General features: G+C 43.7%; 1 protein-coding gene and 1 long non-coding RNA gene across 6 annotated transcripts in view; one reads left to right on the top strand and one right to left on the bottom strand.

Annotated features, from left to right (window-relative positions):
- Window positions 1-24016, top strand: part of LOC140483751 (uncharacterized) — a 56316-nt gene that overhangs the window by 15706 nt on the left and 16594 nt on the right. The gene's annotated exons all lie outside the window — the stretch shown is intronic.
- ccdc125 (coiled-coil domain containing 125) overlaps window positions 8415-24016 on the bottom strand; it is a 52524-nt gene continuing 36922 nt past the window's right edge. The window contains exons 13-14 of one of the 4 annotated variants that reach the window (XR_011962029.1): window positions 18670-18738; window positions 11318-11407 (exon numbers count right to left, since the gene is read on the bottom strand). Coding sequence is in view for 1 of the 4 variants with exons in the window: in XM_072582246.1 (XP_072438347.1) it covers window positions 11166-11407 (242 nt within the window). In the remaining 3 variants the exon portion in view is untranslated. Of the gene's footprint in view, window positions 11408-16576; window positions 18739-24016 lie in introns of those variants that run through there. The other 3 variants (XR_011962028.1, XM_072582246.1, XR_011962026.1) reach the window with 3 other exon arrangements.

Below are 24016 nucleotides of genomic sequence, written 5' to 3'. Positions count from 1 at the left end.
TTGAGCTTCCAAAATGAATCACTTCACACTTTTCCAGGTTGAACTCCATCTATCACTTCTCATCCCAGCTTTGTGTTCTGTCAATGTCCTGCTGCAACCTACAACAGCCTTCCACACTATCCATAACTCCACCACCTTTCTGTCATCAGTAAACTTATTAACCCACCCTTCCACTTCCTCATCCAAGCTATTTATAAAAATCACAAAGCGCAGAGGTCCCAGAACAGATCCCTGTGGAACACCATTGGTCACCAAGCTCCAGGCTGAATACTTTCCATCTACTACCACCCACGGTCTTCTATAGGCCAGCCAATTCTATCCAGACAGCCACATTTCCCTGTATCCCATGCCTCCTTACTTTCTGAATGAGCCTACCATGGTAAACCTTATTAAACACCTTGCTAAAATTCATACATACCACATCCACTACTCTACCTTCATCAATAGTATTTTGTCACATCCTCATGACCTGCCCTCACAAAGCCATGCTGACTAAATCTAATAACTTATGCTTTTCCAAATGATCATAAGTCCTGTCTCTCAGAATCCTCTCCAATAATTTTGCCCACCACCAACGAAAGACGGACTGGTCTGTAATTCCCTATTGAACAAGGGAATAACATTTGCCACCCTCCAATTGTCTGGTACTACTCCAGTGAACAGTGAGGATGCAAAGATCATTGCCAAAGGTGCAGCAAGCTCTTCTCTTGCTTCCCATAACAACCTTGGGTTTCTTCCATGTGTCCTAGGGGACAATAGACAATAGGTGCAGGATTAGGCCATTCTGCCCTTCGAGCCTGCAATATGAACATGGCTGATCATCCTTAAGAGCACCCAGACCTCTTTGTACTGCTCCTTTACCAAAATTGATTCCATTTAGGTAGTAATCTGTCTTCCTGTTCTTGCCACCAAAGTGGATAACCATACATTTATCCACATTAAACTGCACCTGCCATGCATCTGACCACTCACCTAACCTGTCCAGGTCACCCTGTAATTTCCTGACATCCTCCTCACATTTTACCCTGCCACCCAGCTTTGTATCATCAGCAAATTTGCTAATGTTATTACTAATACCATCTTCTATATCATTAATATATATTGTAAAAGCTGCGGTCCAGTACTGATCCCTGCAGTACCCCACTGGTCACTGCCTGCCGTTCCGAAATGGAGCCGTTTAACACTACTCTTTGTTTCCTGTCAGCCAACCAACTTTCAATCCAAGTTAGTACTTTGCCCCCAATACCATGCGCCCGAATTTTGCTCACTAACCTCCTATGTGGGACTTCATCAAAAGCTTTCTGAAAGTCCAGGTACACTACATCTACAGGTTCTCCCTCATCCATCTTCAGAGTTACATCTTCAAAAAATTCCAGAAGATTAGTCAAGCATGATTTCCCCTTCATAAATCCACGCTGACTCTGACCTATCCTGTTACTATTATCCAGATGTGTCGTAATTTCATCCTTTATGATTGACTCCAGCATCTTTCCCACCACTGAGGTCAGACTAACTGGTCTATAATTTCCTGCTTTCTCTCTCGCTCCTTTCTTAAAAAGTGGTACAACATTAGCCACCCTCTAATCCGCAGGAACTGATCCCGAATCTATCGAACTCTGGAAAGTAATCACCAACGCATCCACGATTTCTCGAGCCACCTCCTTCAGTACCCTGGGATGTAGATCATCAGGCCCTGGGGACTTATCAACCTTCAGACCTAACAGTCTCTCCAACACCAATTCCTGGCAAATATAAATTCCTTTCAGTTTAGGTCCTTCAGCCACTGTTACCTCAGGGAGATTGCTTGTGTCTTCCCCAGTGAACACAGATCTGAAGTACCAATTCAACTCTTCTGCCATTTCTTTGTTCCCCGTAATATATTCCCCTGTTTCTGTCTTCAAGGGCCCAATTTTAGTCTTAACCATTTTTTTCCCTTTCACATACCTAAAAAAGCTTTTACTATCCTCCTTTATATTTTTGGCCAGTTTACCTTTGTACCTCATTTTTTCTCTGCGTATTTCCTTCTTAGTAATCCTCTGTAGTTCTTTAAAAGCTTCCCAGTCCTCCGTTTTCCCACTTATCTTTGCTATGTTATACTTTTTCTCTTTTGACTTTATATGTTTCCTAACTTCCCTCGTCAGCTACAGCCACCCATGCCTCCTCCTAGGATCTTTCTTCCTTTTTGGAATGAACTGATCCTGCAACTTCTGCATTATACACAGAAATATCCGCCATTGTTCCTCCACTGTCACCCCTACTAAGGTACTGCACCACTGAACTTTGGCCAGGTCCTCCCTCATAGCTCCATAGTTCCCTTTATTCAACTGAAAAATTGTCACTTCCGATTGTACCCTCTCCCTCTCAAATTGCAGATTGAAGCTTATTGTATTATGGTCACTACTTCCCAATGGCTCCTTCACTTCGAGGTCCCTGATCAATCCTGGTTCGTTGCACAATACCAGATCCAGAATTGCCTTCTCCCTGGTAGGCTCCAGCACCAGCTGTTCTAAGAATCCACCTCGGAGGCATTCCACAAAGTCTCTTTCTTGAGGTCCGATACCATCCTGATTCTCCCAGTCTACCTGCATGTTGAAATCCCCCATCACAACTGTAGTAACATCTTTGCGACAGGCCAATTTCTGCTCCTGATTCAACTTACATCCAACATCCAGACTACTGTTTGGGGGCCTGAAGATAACTCCCAAGAGGGTCTTTTTACCCTTTGAATTTCTCAGCTCTATCCATACTGATCCACTGATTCTAGGTCCCCCCACGTAAGGGACTGAATATCATCCCTTCCCAACCTGGCCACCCCACCCCCCTCTGCCTGTCAGTTTGTCCTTACGATAGCACGTGTAGCCTTGAATATTCATTTCCCAGGCCCTGTCCACTTGAAGCCACGTCTCAGTTATCCCCACAATATCGTATCTGCCAATTTCCAAAAGAGCCTCAAGCTCATCCATCTTATTTCTAATGCTTCGTGCATTCATATATAGTATTTTTAATTTGTTACTGCCTTCACCCTTCCCATCAACTCCTATTTCACTCAACCTTACAGCATGATCCCTTTTTGAGTTTTCTGCCTCATTGATACAGTTGTCTTTCTTGACTTCCCTTGTTCTAACTTTCCCTTCAATTTCCTTCTTAAACATCCAGTTTGTCCCCTCCCCCTCCGCTACTTAGTTTAAACGTAGCTGTGTTGCAGTAGCAAACCTGCCTGCCAGAATGCTGGTCCCCAACCTATTAAGGTGCAAACTGTCTATCTTGTATAATTTATGCTTACCACAAAACATACCCCAGTGACCCAAGAATTTAAATCCTTGCTTCCTGTACCAGTTCCCCAGCCACGCGTTCAAGTCCATTATCTCCATGTTCCTGACCTCACCAGCCCGAGGAACTTGAAGCAAACCGGAGATAACCACCCTGGACGCCCTGCTTTTCAGCCTTCTTCCTAGTTCTCTGAAGTCCCGCTGTAGTATGTTCCTCCTCTTCTTCCCGACATCATTTGTGCCGACATGTACCACCACCTCTGGCTCTTCACCTTCGTCCTTGAGGATTTCCTGCACTCTGTCTGTGATGTCTTTAACCCTGGCACCAGGAAGGGACTTATCTATCCTCATGTTTTTCAACATTTCCAGCACATTCTCCTTTTTAACATTAACCTGTTTGAGTACATCAGCCTGTTTCTCGCTGTCCTTACAAACGATAAGTTCCCTCTCACTACTGAATACTGAAGCAAAGTATTCATTAAGGACCTCCCCCGACTCTAGGCACAATTTCCCACCACTATCCCTGATCAGCCCTACCTTCACTCTGGGCATCCTCTTGTTTCTCACGTAAGTGTAAAATGTCTTGAGGTTTTCCTTAATTCTACCTGCTAAGGCCTTTTCATGCCCCATTCTAGCTCTCCTAATTCCATTTTTCAGTTTCTTCCTGGCTACGTTGTAACCCTCGAGTCCTGTCTGATCCTTGCTTCCTCAACCTTAAGTGAGCTTCCTTCTTCCTTTTGACTAGATGTTCCACATCTCTTGTCATCCATGGTTCCCTCACCTTGCCATCCCTTCCTTGCCTCAGCGGGACAAACCTATCCAGAACTCACAGCAAGTGCTCCCAAAACAACCTCTACATTTCTGTCTTGCAATTTCCCTGAGAAAATCTGCTCCCAATTTATGCTCCACCGTTCTTGCCTAATAGCATTGTAATTCCCCTTCCCCCTAATTAAATACTTTCCCATACAGTCTGCTCCTATCCTCCTCCATGACTATAGTAAAGGTCAGGGAGTTGTGATCATTATCACCAAAATGCTGTTCCACTGAGAGATCTGACACATGACTTGGTTTGTTGCTGAGCACCAAATCCAATTTGGCCTCCCCTGTAATCGGCCTCTCTACATATTGAGTCAGGGATCCTCCCTGGACACACCAGACAAAATCTGCTCCATCCAAACTATTTGTACTAAGGAAGTTCCAATCAATATTAGGGTAGTTGAAGTCAGCCATGACGACAACCCTGTTATTTCTGCACCTTTCCAAAATCTGCCTCCTAATCTACTCCTCTGTCTCTGTTGCTACTGGGTCTAAAGAAAATTCCCAATAAAGTGACTGCTCCTTTCCTGTTTCTGATTTTCACCCATAATGACTCAGTAGACAAAAGCTCCTCAAAGACCTCCCTTTCTGCAGTTGTTATGCTATCCTCTAATTGCAATGCCACTCTATCACCTCTTTTACTTTGCTCCCTAATCCTTTTGAAACATCTAAACCCCAGAACATCCACAATCATTCCTGACCCTCTGATATCCAAGTCTCTGTATGGCCACAACATCATAGGACCAAGTACTGATCCATGCTCTAAGTGCATCACCCTTACTCCTGACACTTTTTGTGTTAAAATAGACACAATTGAACCCAACACACTGAATGCAACTTTGCCCGATCAACTGTCTATCCTTCCTCACAGACTCTCTGCCTGTTCACCAGTTACCTATCCTCTGATCCATAGCTCCGGTTCCCATCCCCCTGCCAAACCTCCCAAAAAGCTCTAGCAAACCTCCCACCCAGGATATTGGTGCCCTTCAGTTCAAGTGCAAACTGTGTTCCTTCCCCAGATGGTATCCCAATGATCCACATATCTGAAGCCCTCCCTCCTATACCAGCTCTGCAGCCATGTGTTCATCTGCATTCACTCTCTGTTCCTCGTCTCACTAGCTCATGGCACCGGTAGCCATCTTGAGATTACTACTCTGCTCATCCTGCCTTTTAGCTTTCAACATCACTCCCTACGTTCACTTTTCAGGTCCTTAGCCCTATGTCATTGGTACCGATGTGTACCACAGCTTCTGACTGCTCCCCCTCCCCCCTTAAGAATCCTGTACACTCGATCCAAGCTCTCTCTGACCCTGGCACCTGGGAGGCAACATGCCATCTGGAAGTCTCGTTCGCAACCACAGAATCTCCTGTCTGTTCCTCTAACCATTGAATCTCCTATGAGTGTCACTCTCCCATTCTCTCCACTTCCCTTCTGAGCCAAGGAGCCAGGCTCAGAGCCAGAGACCCCCCTGCCAAATAGTATTCAAAGCGGTATATTTATTATTGAGAGGAATGGCCACAGGAGGTCCCTGCAGTGACTGCCTATTCCATTTCCCTCTCCTGATAGTCACCCAGCTACATTTATCCTGGAATGTAGGTTTAACTACCTCCCTATAACTCCTCTCTATCACCTCCTCAGCCTCTTCAATAATCCGAAGTCTATCCAGCTCCAGTTCCGTAAAGCGCCTCCACTCCTGTTCAGCGAGGTAAGTATTTAATATTCTAATTTACCTTCCTGACTGCCCCCGGCTTGAGCTTTCTTGACTCCCGCTGCTGAAATGGAGGCTGCTGATTCACGAGGTAAGTATTTAATATTCTAATTTACCTTCCCAGTTGCCCCCTGGCTCATGCTCCCTCAACTCCTGCTTCATCTCTTACTATTAGAGACTGACCAGATCCCGTATCTCTTAAAATTGAAACTTCTTTCTCTTCTCCTCCTGAGTAAACTTTACCCATAGAGATGAAGTCTTTATAGAGATTGGGTACTAACTCAATACCCAGCCCATGCCTAGGCTATGCACTCTCCTGCAACTCCTTGATTTCTCTTGTGGTTCCCTTTACGATTTCCACTAATCCCATTGGCTTAGCCTCTTTGACCACCTCTTTTCCCCCAGTGCCTTTCTTTAACTAATACTTTATGTGTCCCACGTGATGACAGTGAAGACACCTTTTCCCAGTGCGTTTCTTAAACCTGCAACACTGTAATTTTATGTGCCCCACTTCATCACAGTGAAAACACCTGAGGCATTTCACCTCCTTTTCACCCTCTTGGGTTTCCTTTGCCACCTGTGGTAAACTATTCCCAGTATGATCTACTCTTTGTTCTGTTGTGAAGGATCTCCCCTCCTCCCAATTTCTACCCGTCACCGGATGCAGATTCATCTGCCCTCTCTGCATCTCTTCTCACTTCTTGAACTTTAGTTCATCCACCTAAATTCTGCAAATGAGTTTTTAAACTCCTCCAGCAGAATAATCTCTCTTCGTGCCTTGTATATCTTGAGTATTTTTAAGGCCTGCACCCATCTATCAAAATTGCTACGTTTAATTCTTTTGAATTCAACATAGGTCTGATCTGGTTCCTCCTTTATGTTTCTGAACCGCTGTCTATATACTTCTGGTACCGATTCATAAGCACACAAAATAGCCTGTTTTACATCTGCATAGTCTCTTGACTCCTCATCGGACAGTGCTGCAAATACCTCACCAGCCCAGCCTACCAGCTTAGTCTAAACTAGCATTGCCCACAATTTCTCTGGCCACTCCATCTGCCGAGCTCATTTTTCAAATGAAGTAAAAAAGGCTTCGACATCTTTCTCAATTAAATGTGGCAGTATTTTAACATATTTGTATACATCCCTACCTTCTCTCTTTATCTCCATCCTGTTAAATTGATTTTCCTGACTAATTTGCAACTTTGAAATTCAAACTCTCTCTTTCTCTTTCTTCTCTCTGTCACTTCTTCTCTCTGCTCCGCTAAGAACATTTTCTCCCTTTCATTCTCCTCTAGCTCAAGCTGCTTCATTTACAATTGAATTTTAGCCATTTCCAAATATTCTAATGGCCTTTCCAGCACATTTAAATATTTAGCTATTTCAGGAATAACACCGACAACTCCAGCTTCAGCTTGTCTGCCAATTGCAGCTGGTTTTCCTTACTCACCTTTCGTAAACCTCCCAAAATCACTTCTTCCACCCTCAGAAACCATTTAATAACTGAAAATGACATTTCTCTCACTTTTTTATTCTAACCAATTACAAGTAGCTGAAATTTAACAGATTTTTCTCGCTTAAGTTTTGTTTAAAGATCTACGATACTAATCGCCAAGTGTGTTTAAATCTGCTGGGACCTTTTGTACTCCAAATATGTTCAAATCCGTCCAGATCCTGAAACTTGTCAGTCCAGATCCGTCTAAACCTGTCCAAATCCCGGACGACAAGCCTCCAAACTGTCACAAAGTGGAGAATGAATCTCTCTGCTAATTAAAACCAAACACCCAGAAAAGTTCACCTCTTCTTGTAATCTGTTAAAAAGGTGTGAACAAAAGAAGATCTTTGATTTCCACTGTATAAATAAGTAACAGTTTAATTATTTCACCTCCAACAGGGAACAGTTACCAAAACTATTAACAAACTGAACACTCTTTCCCTAACTAACCACTACCCCTTAGCTGAACACAATTCTATTAATGTGCTGTTCCAATAACACAAAAACATTACATTAACTTAATTTCTCATTCTCTTATGCTGTCTTCCTTCCAGTCTTTTGATTCTGCTGTCTTCCTAGTTTTTACTGCTTTTACAGGAAAAGGTACCTTTTGATAAATATTGCCTTCAGAAGTTTATTCAGATCAAGATGTTTATTTTTCAGATGGTGTTTGCTCTTTGGCTCTACGATAGTTGCTCTCTGGTTCGATAGGCAGTTGTTCTGACTAATTTTCAAAATTCCCTCATTTTAAAGCCCCCAACATCATTCCTTCTCATTGGTCCAATGTTGTCAATACAATACATTCAAACTCAATTGGGTTTTGGTATCCTGGCCATAATTTAAATTAATTGGTTATATTTGAATCGTCATCAAAACAGCAACCAGAATGCAGGTATCCATTTAAAAGCCAATTGATATATGTATCTATTTTGGAACAGCCGTCTCTTAGCAGTTTTGTATTCTGACAGCTGTGGCAGTACTTTACTTTAAAACTCAGAAAACACTTACTATCTTAAAGTGACCATACACTCTTTCGACTTCTTCTTAACACATGTATGTCAGGTGTCAGACTTTGGCTCAATCTACCAACTGACTTCTATGTGTGAGCCCAGTCCTGCGTGTTCTTTAAATGAAGCAACAGGAGAAGATATTCGGTCTCACACTCTTATTTTATTTTAGGAGTAAATGGATAAAGCATACAGAGCTCTGGGTCTAGACCTTTCTGTCCCTGACAAACTATATAGTGTGTCAGTTCAGAAAGTATCACACCTTCCTGTCCCTGACCCAGTCTTTTTATATAAAATAAAAAACGTCATGCAATCACTGAGGTGGGATTATCTTCTGATTGGCTGTTGATCTGACTCCATTCTCCACCTCCTTGCCTTCCCGGATGTCCAACCCTACGTGACCTTGTTTTGCCCGCGAAACGGAGTACCACGTGACTTCCTTGCACGCGAAACAGCACACCACGTGACCTTGTTTTGCCCGCGAAACGGAGTACCACGTGACTTCCTTGCACATGAAACAGCACACCACGTGACCTTGTTTTGCCTGCGAAACGGAGTACTACGTGGCTTCCTCCTGCGCACGTGCATAACGGAGCATCCCCAAAGGTGTCCGAAGGCCGAGTATATTTACACTCGCAGCCAGCCATATATTTACAAGTCCCCCTTTTGGTCTCATGAAAATGAGACCAACAAACCAGTTTTATACATCACATTTGCTCTCCGATGCATAGGCTTCCCTTCTTGCCAGAACCATGGTTTCCATCTCCATCTGTGACATCTGGTAGGGCGGAGCAGCCTTCCCTTCAATTGCTGTAATAATTACCCTGTTCAACAAAGACCTAATGCAGGGGATACAACAACATCTACACAACACTAACACAATGATCAGACCAACGAGGGACATAAACACAGACACAATTAATCCTTTCCATTTCCCAAACCATGTGTCGAAAATGCCTCCTAGAGGGTTGTCAATACCTGAATGTTCATGCATTTCTTCAGACAAGATTCTTACTCCTTCCAGGGCTCTGGTTACTGAGCCATCAGGTGCTGTATTGTTGGGGATGAACGTACAACATTGATCTCCAAACATAGAGCACACTCCCCCCTTTTCTGCTAACAACATATCTATTTTGTACTGTCATCAATGAGGTCGCTGCCAATTGTTCAGAAAGTCCCACCACCGCATCTCTAGTTCTATTGGCTAGCCTGAGTACATTGTAATGTACATAATTAATTCGGTCGACGTTTTTATTCGGCGTGACTGGGAATAGAGCACCGATAATTGGGAGATTCTCAAATCCTGCTGCTATCTGGTCTGCCAATTTATATTCATCAGGTACACCACGGGGAACACCCATCTATGTAAGTGGATGAGCCAGATGTGGCATCAAACAAATCCCTGCATGTTCGTACATGCGGATTTATTCCCTTTTGTCATTCTCCTAAGAGGAATAAAGGTACCCCTAGCCGGACCATTGCACAGGTTCCAGACCAATCTGGAGGTAGACTAACATGGAGTGATCTATCTCCACAGTATCAAAAAAGATCAGCTCTGGCCCAAACCAATGAGCTAGCATTCTGCCAGCCGGTTACATCAATAGTGTCCTGACACCAGTCAGCGGGCATGTCTCCCAAGATTGTATTAGAACTCCGAGTGAAACAAGTGTAATCGTTGGCCCTTGGGGTAAACACTGGAGGTAACGTGGAATTCTTTACAGGTGGGAAAATAACACTTAAGATGGTACAATTTGGAGGGTCTGCCTGCATGGTGAGGGCCATCATGCAGTGAAATCCTGCTGGGTCTATATTAGGGAACAATGGGGCTGGGGTAGTAAATAGGGTTGGCCTAGCCGAGGAGCACGCGACGCAATTACTCATATTCATTGAGGTTGTGGTAGCTGTCATCCAGTCCAGCCAGGTGTTCCTATAACCATATCCGGTAGCTAGTCTAATAATGTCATCTCTTGTAATGTTATTGCAATCTATCACCACAACTCCTGAACTTTGTTCTAACTCCACGCTTGTTGTGCTTTCGGTTTTCGGCTGGTGCATAGGAGGATCCACCAAGGTTACCTTCACTAGTCCCATGGTATCCTTTCCTAATTGATCTACACCTATTACAAAGTAAAAGCTGTTATCATCGATTTCGCACTGATTCCGAACTTCTTCGGGACCAGGGCTAATGGTGAATCCTGTCAGGGTTAACAAAAGTGGATTTTTTATCTCTGAGGAATGATCGAGTTGCCCCCTGGTGAGGCTCACATGGTATCAAGCCTTCCATCTATTATCTGAGGATGGCGACTTCTTGGGCATCCATCTTACCCCAGTCCATGTTAGTACATGATGCCACGTCGGGCACCATCTATAGTAATTGGTATGCATGCAAAGGTATACATCATACCCTCTCCAGCTCCCTGGATTGTGGCCATAGTCAATTACTTCGCATAAGTCAAACTGGTATGTTATACCATGGCTTTTATCATGTCTGATGTGTACCTGGCTCCCCGCCTCCCTTAAACATTTGTCCACCTCATGCCCTATTGCTCTTTTGTACCTGGGAATTTCTCCCTCGCCTGTGTGTTTGTCCCTCGTGGTTAATACCCCTATTAACAGCGGCATAACACTTATACATAAAAGAATAGTAAAAACTCCCAACCTCAACAGCCGAGGATAGTGTGGGCTTCTTACAAAGATAAACATTATATCTGTTACATAACCTTCCTATATATTTTAAACAAATTCTTCTTGTGTTCCGGTCCTGTCCTCACTTTTGCTCACCAGAAAAACCCTTCCTTAGAGATCTTGAGAACCTCTCCTCCTTTTTCCAGAACCCTCATCCTGCAAGAGTTACAAATTTAAGACCCTTCTACTCTTTTTCTGTTCTTATCTGTTCTAGAGTTCTCGCTGGCGGTTCCATGACTGCACACTGACTCCAATGGTACCAGCTGTCTCCTTTCCCCTGTAGTCTGACCGCATGAGATGTCCTCTCCACGACCTTATAAGGTCCTGTCCACCTTGGCTCTGACCATTTCCGTTTGATGACTTTCAACAGGACCCAATCGGTGGTAGATGGCAGCTGGCTCTGTAGGACCCCTTTGCCGATCCAACCTGTTTGGAGAAAGCTGATTAGTTGGTCAGAGTAAGGTTTGTACCTTAGAGAGGCTCCTCCTCCTTCTAACATCTGTATTCCAGCTCCTGGTCCCGGGAACTGCTGCCCTGTTGTTAGCTCGTACGGGGTAAACCCTGTGATGGAGTTTACTGAACTTCTAATGGACAGTAAAGCTAAGGATAGGGCCTCCACCCAACTTAACTTTGTTTGGGCACACACTTTTCCTATTTTTCCTTTTATGGACTGATTCATTCTTTCTACTTTTCCCTGTGACTGAGGATGGTACACTGTTCCAAACGCATGTTTCAGTCCTAAAGCTGCTTCAACTTCTTGCAGGTCTTTGTTCTTGAAATGTGTGCCATTATCTGACCTGACTCTCTTTGGAACCCCATGCATTGGAATGTATTGGTTTATCAAGAATTTGATCACTGTCTTTGCGTCTTCCTTTTTTGCAGGTATCGCTTCTGGCCAACCAGTGTATGCTACCAAAAGGTACCAGTATCCATTTACTCTCTCTATCATGTCAGTGTAGTCGATCACTATTTCCTGACCTGGCATTCTTGGAAGAGGGAATTTTCCCTCATGTGGTTTCACTGTTGGTCTCACATTGTATTCTGTATACATTCTACATTCCCTGATATAATTTTCAATCGTTGCTGGCAAGAACGGATGCCACCAATGTGTCAGATACCTCTACATCTGTGTTTTTCCACAATGTGTCAACCCATGAGCTTCCTGGAGCATGGAAGCTATCAAACCTGGGGGTAGGACTGGTCTACCGTCCGGTGACCTCCAAATCCCTTCTGACTCTGTGGCCCCTCTCTCTCTCTCCAAACTGTCAGTTCATGAGGAGAGGCTTTCTGCTGCTCTTTGATTAACACATTTGCATCGCAGACAGGCAGCAGGTCATACACTGTTCTCTCCTTTTGGATCATTATATACTGTGCTGTATACCCTGCTGCTTTCTTTGCTGCTGAGCCTGCTTCCTGATTGCCCTTCGCTACTACTGTGTCTGCTTTATCATGTCCTCTACACTTGACCACCGCCACTTCTGCAGGTTTCATTAGGGCCTTCGCTAATCTTTTCATATCTTTTTCATGTTTAATTGGGGTTTTTGCTGCTGTTAAGAATCCTGCTCTAATCCATTGACTGAGTTATACCTGTATAGCCCCTGCCACATATGCAGAGTCGGTGTAGATATTTACTCTTTTTTCCCTCTGACCATTCTAACGCAGCAATCATTGCCTGTAGTTCAGCCAACTGGGCTGATTCTTTGCCTGTCACTTTTCCTGTCAACACTTCCTCGAATCCCTCACTTGTCTGTCACACCACTGCATAGGCTGCTTTATGTTCTTCAGTTGGATGTCTGTAACAGCAACCATCTGTGAACAGCACTTCTTCTGGGTCTACTAGTGGAATTGCCTGTAAGTCTGCCCTAACTTTGACGTCTCTCTGTATCCTTTCCTCACACATGTGTGGCTCTCCTTCTCCCATGTTGTCAGCCATGTTAATTCCTTCGTGTGTGAAAGTTATATGTGGTGCATTCAGGATTTTCTCTAACCTGGTTTGCCGCAGTGATGTCATTGTAAAGGCTGTTGAGTTCACATAGGCCACTATACTGTGTGTCGTCAGTACCGTTAGTGAATGGCCCATGACTATATGTGCTACCTTTTGGAGAATTTTTGCTACCCCTGCTGCATGACTTGTACATGGCGGGTGTTTGTCCTCTATTGGGTCAAGAGTAACACTTACATACATCAGCACCTGCCTGCCTCCCGCTTTTTTCTGAAAAGGAACACCATTTATTGTGCGTAATTTTTCAGAAATATCGAGGAAAAATGGCTCTTTGTAATCCGGGACCGCTAAATCAACAGCCCTCGTTAGGGCCTGTTTAAGAGATATGAAACTTTTGTCTGCCTCCGTGGTCCACTGCAAATGGGTCGACAAATTTCTCATGCCTTGTTCATTTACCATGGCCCTGAGATGGAAAGTGAGCTCCCCATATGATGCAATGAATTGTCTACTGTACCCTGCCAACCCACGAAACGAGAGTATGTCTTTTACAGTGACTGGTTTGGTATGATGCAGAATGGAGGATCTATGAGAAGGAGACACACCTGTTCCCTTAGCGGAAATAACTCTACCCAGAAAAGACACCGTTTGTCTGCAGCATTGCAATTTAGCCCGTGAGACTTTGAAACCGACTTTATACATGAGAAGCAGCAACGTCTTTGTGGCTGCCAGACAAGAAACATGGTCGGGTGCCGCCAAAAGAATGTCATCCACATACTGGATCAATATCACCCCCTTTGGGAGCGTCAGGTCCTTCAGCTGCTGTTTCAGTACCTGATTAAACACCCCAGGTGACAAAACGAACCCTTGAGGGACCCTTGTATAACGTAGTTGTTGGCCTTTATAGGTGAACGAAAAAATGTCCCTCAAATGATCAGCTAGGGGCAAACAGAAAAACGCATTGGCCAGATCAATGCACGAGAATCACTTATGGTCAGGGGTCAGCACAGACATCGCAGTGTAGGGGTTTGGAACTGGAACTGTTGGAGTAGAAACGACACTATTGATCTGTCTAAGATCATGCGCCATCCTATGTGTACCTGTATTCTGCTTCTCTACAGGTAAGATAGGAATGTTCCAGGCTGACTGGGAGGGTTCTAGCACCCCTGCTGCTAACAATCCTTCAATTGTGTTGGCAATGCCGGCTTCAGCCTCTGGTTTGTGTGAGTATTGTCTCTGCCAAATTGGAGTGTGGTCTATTAAATCGAATGTGATTGGTGTGACGTGTTTGCAGTGACCAACGTCCGTTGAACCTGCTGACCACAAGGTATCTGGTAGAGTGTCAAGCATCGCTGCAGCCTGTGGATGGTCTGTTTTCTCCCTGCCGTGAAACCTTTCAATCTGCCTCTGTTCCAGCAGTACCTTGTTAGTTGTCCTATACATAATTCTGTAGGCTTCCTCTGATGGTGAATATTGTAAACCGGGTATCTGAGTCCAAACCCAATCAGTTAGCGCCATCAAACATTTGGACATAGGTCCCAGATCCTTGGCCTGATATTTAGCATGCACGGCTAATGTGCCATGAGGGATAGCTTCTTCAGACATCTCATACCATTCCAACTGTTCTGCAGTCAGTTCCACAACACCCGCCACAACTTCTTTCCTTATGAGAATACAACTAGAGGAAATATCCCATTGAGTCCCTTCCAAGTGCTGATAGAATGCATGCTGATAGATGTCATTATCATCTCTATCATAATACAGGGTTACATGAAGGGGATCTGCAGGAGGAGCATAGGGATGCAGCATCTGAACCCAGGGTCGCTATTGGCTGTATAAAGACTATATACTGTTGTTCTGCCTGTTTTCGGGTTCGAGGAGTCACCAGTATATATCTGCCCACTGCCCTTCTGCCATTGGTGATGTGTCTGGTGATAGCATCATTTGGGATCCAGAGTGAATCATTGTCATAGAACAGTTTACAGAACAGTCATTTGGAAAGGTCACTACCAGCCTGTCTGGTCCGCACAGAACCGAGACCCCACATCTCACCAGCAAGTCACGGCCCATCAGATTCACAGGGCATGCAGGTAATGAAATATACCGGTGACGAAAGGTCTGTCCGGCCACTGATGTGATCAGTGGCGATGTCAAAGGCAGATTTTCTGGTTTACCCGAGAACCTTACTAACTGGACGCTGGAGGATGACATGTTTGACCGAGGTATATCACAAGTGATGGTAGAAAATCTTGCACCCGTGTCAACCAAAAAGACAGATTCTTGTCCATTACCCTCATTTGCATTTGGGGTCTGCCAACCCCACATACCCCTAGATTCTTTGGCCCCGTCAATATTCGTACCCCTGCCCTTCCGGCATAGTCTGGGGTACTGTCCTTGCACCAGGGCTGCAGCTGCATTTGGGGCTTGGTAAGGCTGAGCAGCCTGTTGAAAAAGAGGCTGACTTGAGCGGACATATTGTCCTCGGATCAATCCCTGGCCTCCCTGGAGTCCCCACAATTCCTTCTCCAATGCCCGGGTTGGCCACATTCAAAACAGGTGTTGGGTGGCTGAACTCTTGGTCCTCCGCGGCCCCTTCCTCTACCACGCATTCCTCCTGAAACACCTATAGGCCTGCCCCCTTATGGGGGTAGGGTGGCATCCAATCAGGTGTTGGGTCTAGATTCGGTAGGTTGTTTTGTGGCGACGGCCCCTGAATCATCTGATTAGTCGTCTTTTGGGAGGCCTTCCTTGTAGCCTCATCGAGCTGTAACTTCAGCAACTGCACTTGAGCTCACTCTGTTTATCTTCATCCTGTTTCGTCCTGTAACGCTTCATGTGGTGCGTCAAGTGTTTCTCCCACTGTTCTGTAGAACAACCTGGGATATCAGGATTACTCTCCATTGCCTCTTTTACTTCCTCAGGCATCCCTACCATAACGGCATTCCTAAATAACGTGGTCTGTAGCTGACCCGACCCTGGATAGCTCCCCGCAGTATCTGTCTACGTGCCCTTACACCGAGCCAAGAAGGCAGGCATATCCTCACCCTCCTTCATTGTGAAGGTGAGTGAGTGCATCGCTCCTGGTGGAATCGGTAATCTATCCCTCATTGCCCTTCCCACACAGGTGGCATGCTGCACAAACGGTTCCGAATCAGGTAGTAAGGTGGTCTCCGCAGACGCTTCAATCTGCTGTATTTCCCACATATTCAATTGCTTGCCCAATAATGCTCTCCAATCGCCCATAGCTAACTTGTGCCATAGTGTATATTGGCAAAATTTAGTCATCCATGGTCCACCTCCCTCCCTGGGTGGGGGCATTTTATCCAGGATGCAGTTCATGTCAGTAAATGAGAAGGGCTGATAAACATCCCCCAAATAAGAGCCTCTGTATATTAATGGCATTTGGTGGTGCTGATACTGTATGGGTTGTCGTAATGTGTCTCTGTGACGCAGGTTGTAACTTGGTTCAGGTAGGGGCTTCATTGGAGGGCCATGTTCGGTATGCATTGTGAGTGAGCCTTTGAAAGTGACGGGGTAGGTGTGTGGGCCATCCTCTGTCAGGGATTCTTCGTCCTCAATATCTGTACTATTTTTAGACTCTTTCCCCCCCCACCCCCCACCCAATTTGTCTCTATCTCGTTCTTCCCTCAAATTTCTCCTTCTTCTGTCTGAGAACCCGTCATCTAATAACTGACCTGAGCTATGTAATCTTCCCCTCCTTTCGCTCTCAACACTATACGGTGTCAAGTGAGCATCTGGCTCTTCCAATAATGAATGTCTCCCCTGTTTTGGCTGTTCTTTGTTCCTGCTGTGCATCATTATCATCCTGCTTGCACCCTCCGCTTCTTCAACTCTCTGTTCAGCTTCTAGTGTTAGTTTTTCTACCTTTCTGATGCTTTCTTCTACTGCTTCTGCCAGTCTCTCTTTTACTGCTTCGTACTCTCTTGTTCCTATTTCTTGCACATCCAACACCCCTTCTTGAACATACATGAGTGGCATTTGTGTTACAGGATATGGGGGTGGTGATTGTAGCCCAGGCGATTTGGAATATAATGGCACGGATGGTCCTGCCTTTTCTGTCTCCTTCGCCAGTTTTGTCGGAGAGATACCACCCACCCTCTTTTGGAATGTTTCTACCGCCATACAGGCTAACGTCATGTTGTGCAGATGAATCCTCCTCGCCTTCTTTTGTCCACTTTCTTCTAATATTGACCCTTTCTTTCCCTTCATGTGCTCTTCAACTTCTAATTTAGCTTGCTCTTCTGCTTTTCCTTAAAAACGGTGACAATTTCTCCCTCTCCTCATCTTTAGGGACTTTGCCCTGTTATTGTAATTCTTCCCAAATATCTTATCATATTTCTTCATCATTGTTTTTTGTTTGTCCTTTGCAAGCCCACTGACTAACTGACTTCTAGCTTTACCCCACTGCTGTTTTACAGGCAACATTAAGTCGAAAGAACATCCTCCGTATTCCTCACACTCTTTATCAAATTCCCCTTCCATTTTATGTATTTTTGTTTTAATCCTCCCGTCTAGCAGTCAATTGGTTTGGATATAATATAACCGAGCAGCTAACCCAATCAGAGACAACTCCGGTGGCCAGTCAGTTTGTATGGAGTACACCCGAGCAACTAATCCTTTCAGCGAGATTTAACAGCAGTGTCGTTGTCACCATTAGGTTTCCACTGCCAACTCTCTCTCGCTGAGACACCACCGTCCCTGTCTTCAAGACACTACTGGCTTTTCTGCCACCCTCCGTACATTCCCCAATTTAAGTTTTAAAACATACAACACAATCATACACCACAATTTGTGAGCGTTGCTTTTATGAGATCCTGCTCAATGGACTTTGAACCTCCTCACACTTACGTACCTTGTTGCTTTTATGGGGACTCTAACCCCACGGGACTTTAAACCTGTACGTACTATATCAATACTTTATCCACTTACTATTACTAGGACACTTGCAGTATAATGACAACAATCAATTTAACATTTCCAATTGCAGAACTTCGATATAAACAGGCGTCTGCTCACCTTTTTTTTTAATGCTGCGCCGCTTGTTGTTGTCATCAGACGTCAATTGTCCGTTGTTTCTATTTTTCTCTCTTTTCCGTCACTTCTCCGTCTTCATCACGTCGGGGTCACCAAATTGTCGGACTTTAGCTCAATCTACCAACTTACTTTCTTCTATGTGTGAGCCCAGTCCTGCGTGTTCTTTAAATGAAGCAATAGGAGAAGATATTCGGTCTCACACTCTTATTTTATTTTAGGAGTAAATGGATAAAGCATACAGAGCTCTGGGTCTAGACCTTTCTGTCCCTGACAAACTATATAGTGTGTCAGTTCAGAAAGTACCACACCTTCCTGTCCCTCACCCAGTCTTTTTATATAATAAAAAACGTCATGCAATCACTGAGGTGGGATTGTCTTCTGATTGGCTGTTGATCTGACTCCATTCTCTGCCTCCTTGCGTTCCCAGATGTCCGACCCTACGTGACCTTGTTTTGCCTGCGAAACGGAGTACCACGTGACTTCCTCCTGCGCGCGAAACAGTGCACTACATGAGCTTGTTTTGCCTGCGAAACGGAGTACTACGTGGCTTCCTCCACGTGCGTGCATAACGGAGCATCCCCAAAGGCTTCCGAAGGCCGAGTATATTTACACTCGCAGCCAGCCATATATTTACAAGTAAGCCATATATTTACACAGGTAATTGGAAAACTGCAGGCAGTAATAAAACCAGCACCTTCAATACCCATTCCAGCATTTGAGGAACCTTTTCCAAGGGTCTGAATTGATCACGAAGGACTGCTACCTAAAACACAAAGTGAGAATCAGTATTTATTAACACTGTGTCCACTAGATTTCCAGGGGCCATTCCATTATGTAATATCACAACTAAAAGGATTGTAGAGGGGTTACTCATATTTTTCACTAGATACGGACTACCCACAGAGATATAATCAAATCAAGGATCAAATTTTACATAAAAATTATTCAAGGAAGTTATGGACAGCTTTGGAAGATAACCATTCAAATCTACTGCGTACCATCCAGAATCGCAGGGAACGCTAGAAAGGTGGCTTCAGGAATTAAAGACCATGTTAAGGGCTAATAGTCAGGACTGTCCAGATGATTCAGATAAAAGAATACTGTTTGTACTTTTTTCAATTAGAGATGCGCCAAATGAATTGACCAAATTCAGTCCATTTGAAGAAGTTTTTGGGCATTAAGTGAGAGGACCACGGAAATGAATTAAGGAGAAATTGGTTCAGAGATCACATTTGGATTACGTGTCAACTTTGAAGGAACGATAAAGCAGGGGAGTTAGCTTGACAGCATCTAAAAATATCAGTGTATGATGAAGCAGGAAGCAAGCAAGAAATCAAAAAGTCACAATTTTGCAAACAGAGGTTAAATGTTAGCAATAGGTGAACCTTTAAAAGCAAGGTTTCGTGGACCTTATCATGTTGAAAGGAGATTGAGTGAGTTGAACTATTTGATAAGGACTCCAGACAGAAAGTAATCTCAGTGTGTCATGTGAATATGCTCAAAAGGTATTTTGATAGGAAGGAAAGCAAAAAGAGAATGTGTTACTGTTACAACACAGAGCGAAGAACCTATTTTGGACATTCCTCAAATTAAATTGGACAATAAGGAAATTGTCAAAAATTGGGATAAATTATTATGTTATCTTCTGGAGGAAATGACTTGAAAGAATTATTGCTATCACATGGGGAGGTATGTCAAAATAAGCTGGGATGCCCTAATCTAATTATACATGATGTAGATAAGGGAAATGCTGTTCCAATTAAGCAACATCCTTATAGACCTAACCCTCTAAAGTTAGCACAGATTCTAAAGGAGATTGAACACATGTTCCAAGCCAACATAATCAAAGTGAGTTGCAGTGACTGGAGCTCACCCAAAGTAATGGGGCTGAATCCATATGCTAACCAACGTTATGTGTAGACTCTAGCAAAATCAATGTAGCTACAAAGTCTGATTCATTTCAGATTTTCCATTTGGAAGACTATATTGAGAAGGGTGGGCAAGCAACTTATATTTCTAAATTGAACTTACTCAGAGGATACTGGCAGATACCCTTATCTGAAAGAGCAAAAACAGTTTTGGCTTTCCTAACACCGATTGGACTGTATCAATTTAAAGTCATGCAATTTGTTATGAAAAATGTGCCAGCCATATTTCAAAGACTAACCAATAAAGTAATTTCTGGATTATCCAATTGTGTGGTATACAGACAACCTGGTGAATTTTAGTCACACATGGAAGGAACATTTGCAGAATTTATTGGAATTATTCAATCAACTTCGGGAGGGAGGCTTGGTGATAAACTTGGCTAAGAGTGAATTCGCCAAAGACAATGTCACGTTCCTGGGCCATGTTACCGGGCATGGACAGATGGCCCTGTGGAATGTGAAAACAAAAGTTATTAGCGCATTTCCCATCAACGAAGTCAGCAGTACAATTCTTCCTGGGAAGTTTTAATGGAAATTCGTAACGAATTTTACCATGTGGCTGCTCCACTCACTGAATTACTGAAGAAGTGCAGGAAGTTTCTGTGGACGCAGACAGTCAGAAGGCCTTTGACAGCTTGAAAGCTGTATCAACCATTGCCCCAGTGTTAGCCACACCTAATTATGCAAAACCATTCAAGGTAATTATTGATGAGAGTGATGTGGGTGTCGGTGCTGTACCCTTACAGGAGGATGAAGAGTTGATAGAAAGACCTATTGGATATTTCCCCAGGAAGTGAAGCATTCATCAATAGAAATATTTGACAATTATGAAGGAGACCTTGAGCTTGGTATTGGTGTTACAACATTTCAACATTTATGTTGCCAATAGTGTCTGAGACAATCATAATGTACTGAAAAATTTAAGGACAAAGATTCCAGATTGTTTAGATAGAGCTTATTATTTGCATCCATTCAATTTGGAAATTATAAATATGGCAGGACAGGAAAATATAATTACTGACGCATTGTCGAGAGTTGGATGAAAAAAACTGAGGCGTTCAGTGGCAGTAGATGGACTGAAGTCATGAATGTTTGCATATTGATAGTCAATACAGTGTGTATGTATTGTAGTATACTAACAGAGTAAGACTAAGAGGTTTAAAATGAAGCCATTTTTGTATATTGATGGTTCATCCTTTTTAAGGGCAGGGGAGGTGTGACTATGCTGTCACTTTAACAAGGTTATTTTGTCCTTGCAGCGTAAAGGCAGAGGTGTCAAGAGGTCTAGAAAGAGCCTAGTTTAACAATGGCAAGGGAGTGGCTAGGTCTCCCAATTCAGGTTTATTCCTGATGAAGGGCTTATGCCCGTAACATTGATTCTCCTGCTTATTGGATGTTGCTTGATGTGCTGTGCTTTTCCAGCACCGCACTCTCGACTCTGATCTCCAGCATCTGCAGTCCTGACTTTCTCCTTACCAATTATCAGCCCAAACCTGGATATTGTTTAGGTCTTATTGCATTTGGACATGGACTGCTTCAGTATGCGAAAAATTGTGCATGGTTCTGGACATTGTGCTATCAGAGAGTATCCTCACTTTTGACCTTTATGATAGAAGGACAGTAATTGATGAAGCAACCAGAAAACTCTCAATATGAAAGCAGGATTTTGTCTCCAGATGGACTATGCAGTGGTCACTCTATCCAATACTGCCCTGGATGCATCTGCAGCGGTCAGATTGGTGTGGATGAGGCATAGTCTGTTTTTTCCCTCTGTTAGTTCTCTCACCACCTGCCACAGACTCAACGACCAACTCAATCAAGAATGCTGCTGTCAAGCTACTCTTAGTAGTGGATATTGAAATCTCCCAGCCAGGGTGTATTGTGTACCCTTGTTATCCTTCGTGCTTCCTCCAATTGTGGTTCAGAATGGAGTTATCAGCCAAAGGAGGACATTCCGTAGTAGTCAGCAGGATTGCTCATGTTCGACCTGATACCATGAGACTTCATTGCGTCCAGAGTCAATGCTGACTATGCCTCATCCTCAACAATGTGACGGCCGCAGATGCATCTGTCCATGACAGTATTAGTAAACAAGACCAATGCAGTGGTCACTCTAAGACAAAGTCTTGCTTTAACATTGACCTTCAATCATAAAGGTCAAAAGTGAGGATACTCTCTGATGATAGCACAATGTCCAGAACCATTCACGATTTTTCCCAGGGCAAATCCCTCCTGACTGCATATTATTAGGTCACTACCGCTGCTGGGCCTGTCTTGCTGCTGGAAAAGGAAATATCCATGGTGGTGGTGGCTGAGACATTGTCTATAATCACTCATGTCATTCCACGAGTATAACTGTCAGGTTGTTGCTTGATTAGTCTATGAGATAGTTCTCCCAATTTGGCACTCGCCGCTACCGGTTAGTAAGAAGGACTTTGTAGGATCAGCAGGAACACTGCTTTTTTCAGTACCTCGATCAATACCAGGTGGCCCATTCAATTTCATTTCTTTTTTGTGACTTCATAGCAATTGTAACTACTTGAAAGGCTTGCAAGGCCATTGCAGGAGGGTTGTTAATAATCAACAACATTCTGAGAGTCTGGAGTCACATGTAGGCCAGGCCATGAAAGGATGGTTGTTTTCCTTCCCAAAAAGAAATAGTTCCGGTTGGTGCCAATTCTGGTTTTGCACTGCAGTGGTTTGAATATTGGGTCCAAGTCAATGTGTTCGTTGATTGAGACTGAGGAGGAGTACCATGCTTCCAGGATACTCACTATGTGCAAGACAAATGTAATTTACAAAATCCCATGCAGCGACTGCACCAACCACTATAAAGAACAAACAGGTGGACAACTTGCAACCCACATCCATGTACACCAATCAGCATCCAAGTGACAGAACCAACTCATTGCAATGGTTTGTAGATTGGGTCCAGGTCGCTGAGTTGGTTGTTAGGGAAGGAATTTTGCTGTCTGTACCTCTGGGCAAGTAGGAATAGAGAACAAATGCTGGACTAGCCAGCAACTTTGCCACATCCTAATAATCAATTTTTTTTTAAATAGTGAGGGTGAATGTTGAATAGAAAATTTAACATTACTGTATTGTTTTTCTAGTCTTTCCCTCTAATATCATTTGCTTTTTTTCAAACACCTTTTTCATGTTGTTCTTCCACCTTCAAAGATTTACATGTATGCATACGATTCCAAAGGTGTTTTTGTTCCTTCCCTTCTTGAACTTTATCCAACTTAGTTGTTTCCTCTCATTTTCCCTACTTCACCCTTCTGTGTTGGACTTGCCCTTTTATGTGCACTTCCCCTATGTATTTTCACCTTAAGTCTGTGAACATCCTTCTCAAAGTTTGATGTTTATGAATAACAATTTAGAAATACAAAGTTATGCACACATTGAAAGAATTAATATACTAGCGACTTTTGAGAAGATTTGTAGCTCAGGTTGAGGTCCTGGATGTAGGTTTGCTCGCTGAGCTGGAAAGTTCACTTTCAGACGTTTCATCACCATACAAAGTCACATCTTCAGTGAACCTCCAGACAAAGCACTGCTGGCATTTCCTGCTTTCTATTTATTTGTTTGGGTTTCCTTGGGTTGATGTCATTTCCTGTTCTCAGGGGGAGTAAATGGGATCCAAGTCAATGTATTTCTTGGTAGACCTCCGGTTAGAATGCCATGCTTCGAGGAATTCTTGTGCATGTCTCCATTTGGCTTGTCCTAGGATGGATGTGGTGTCCTTCCTTATCTGTTTGTAAGAATACTAGTAAGAGAGGGTCATGTCGTTTTGTAGCTAGTTGATGTTCATGTATCCTGATGGCTAGTTTTCTGCCTGTTTATCCAATGTAGTGTTTGTTACAGTCCTTGCAAGGTATTTTGTAAAAGACATTAGTTTTGCTTATCTGTATGGGGTCTTTCAAGTTCATTAGCTGATAGTTTAGTATTTAGGTGGGTTTGTGGGCTACCATGATGCCAAGGGTCTGAGTAATCTGGTAGTCATTTCCAAAATGTCTTTGTAGGGGAGAGTGGCTAGGGTTTATGGATGCATTTTGTCTGCTTGTTTGGGTTTGTTGCTGAGAAATCGGCAGACTATGTTCATTGGGTACC

The sequence above is a fragment of the Chiloscyllium punctatum genome, chromosome 2, assembly GCF_047496795.1.
Source record: "Chiloscyllium punctatum isolate Juve2018m chromosome 2, sChiPun1.3, whole genome shotgun sequence".
Taxonomy (NCBI): domain Eukaryota; kingdom Metazoa; phylum Chordata; class Chondrichthyes; order Orectolobiformes; family Hemiscylliidae; genus Chiloscyllium; species Chiloscyllium punctatum.
The sequence above is the reverse complement of the archived record's forward strand: the minus strand, read 5'-3'. Positions and strand labels throughout refer to the sequence as shown.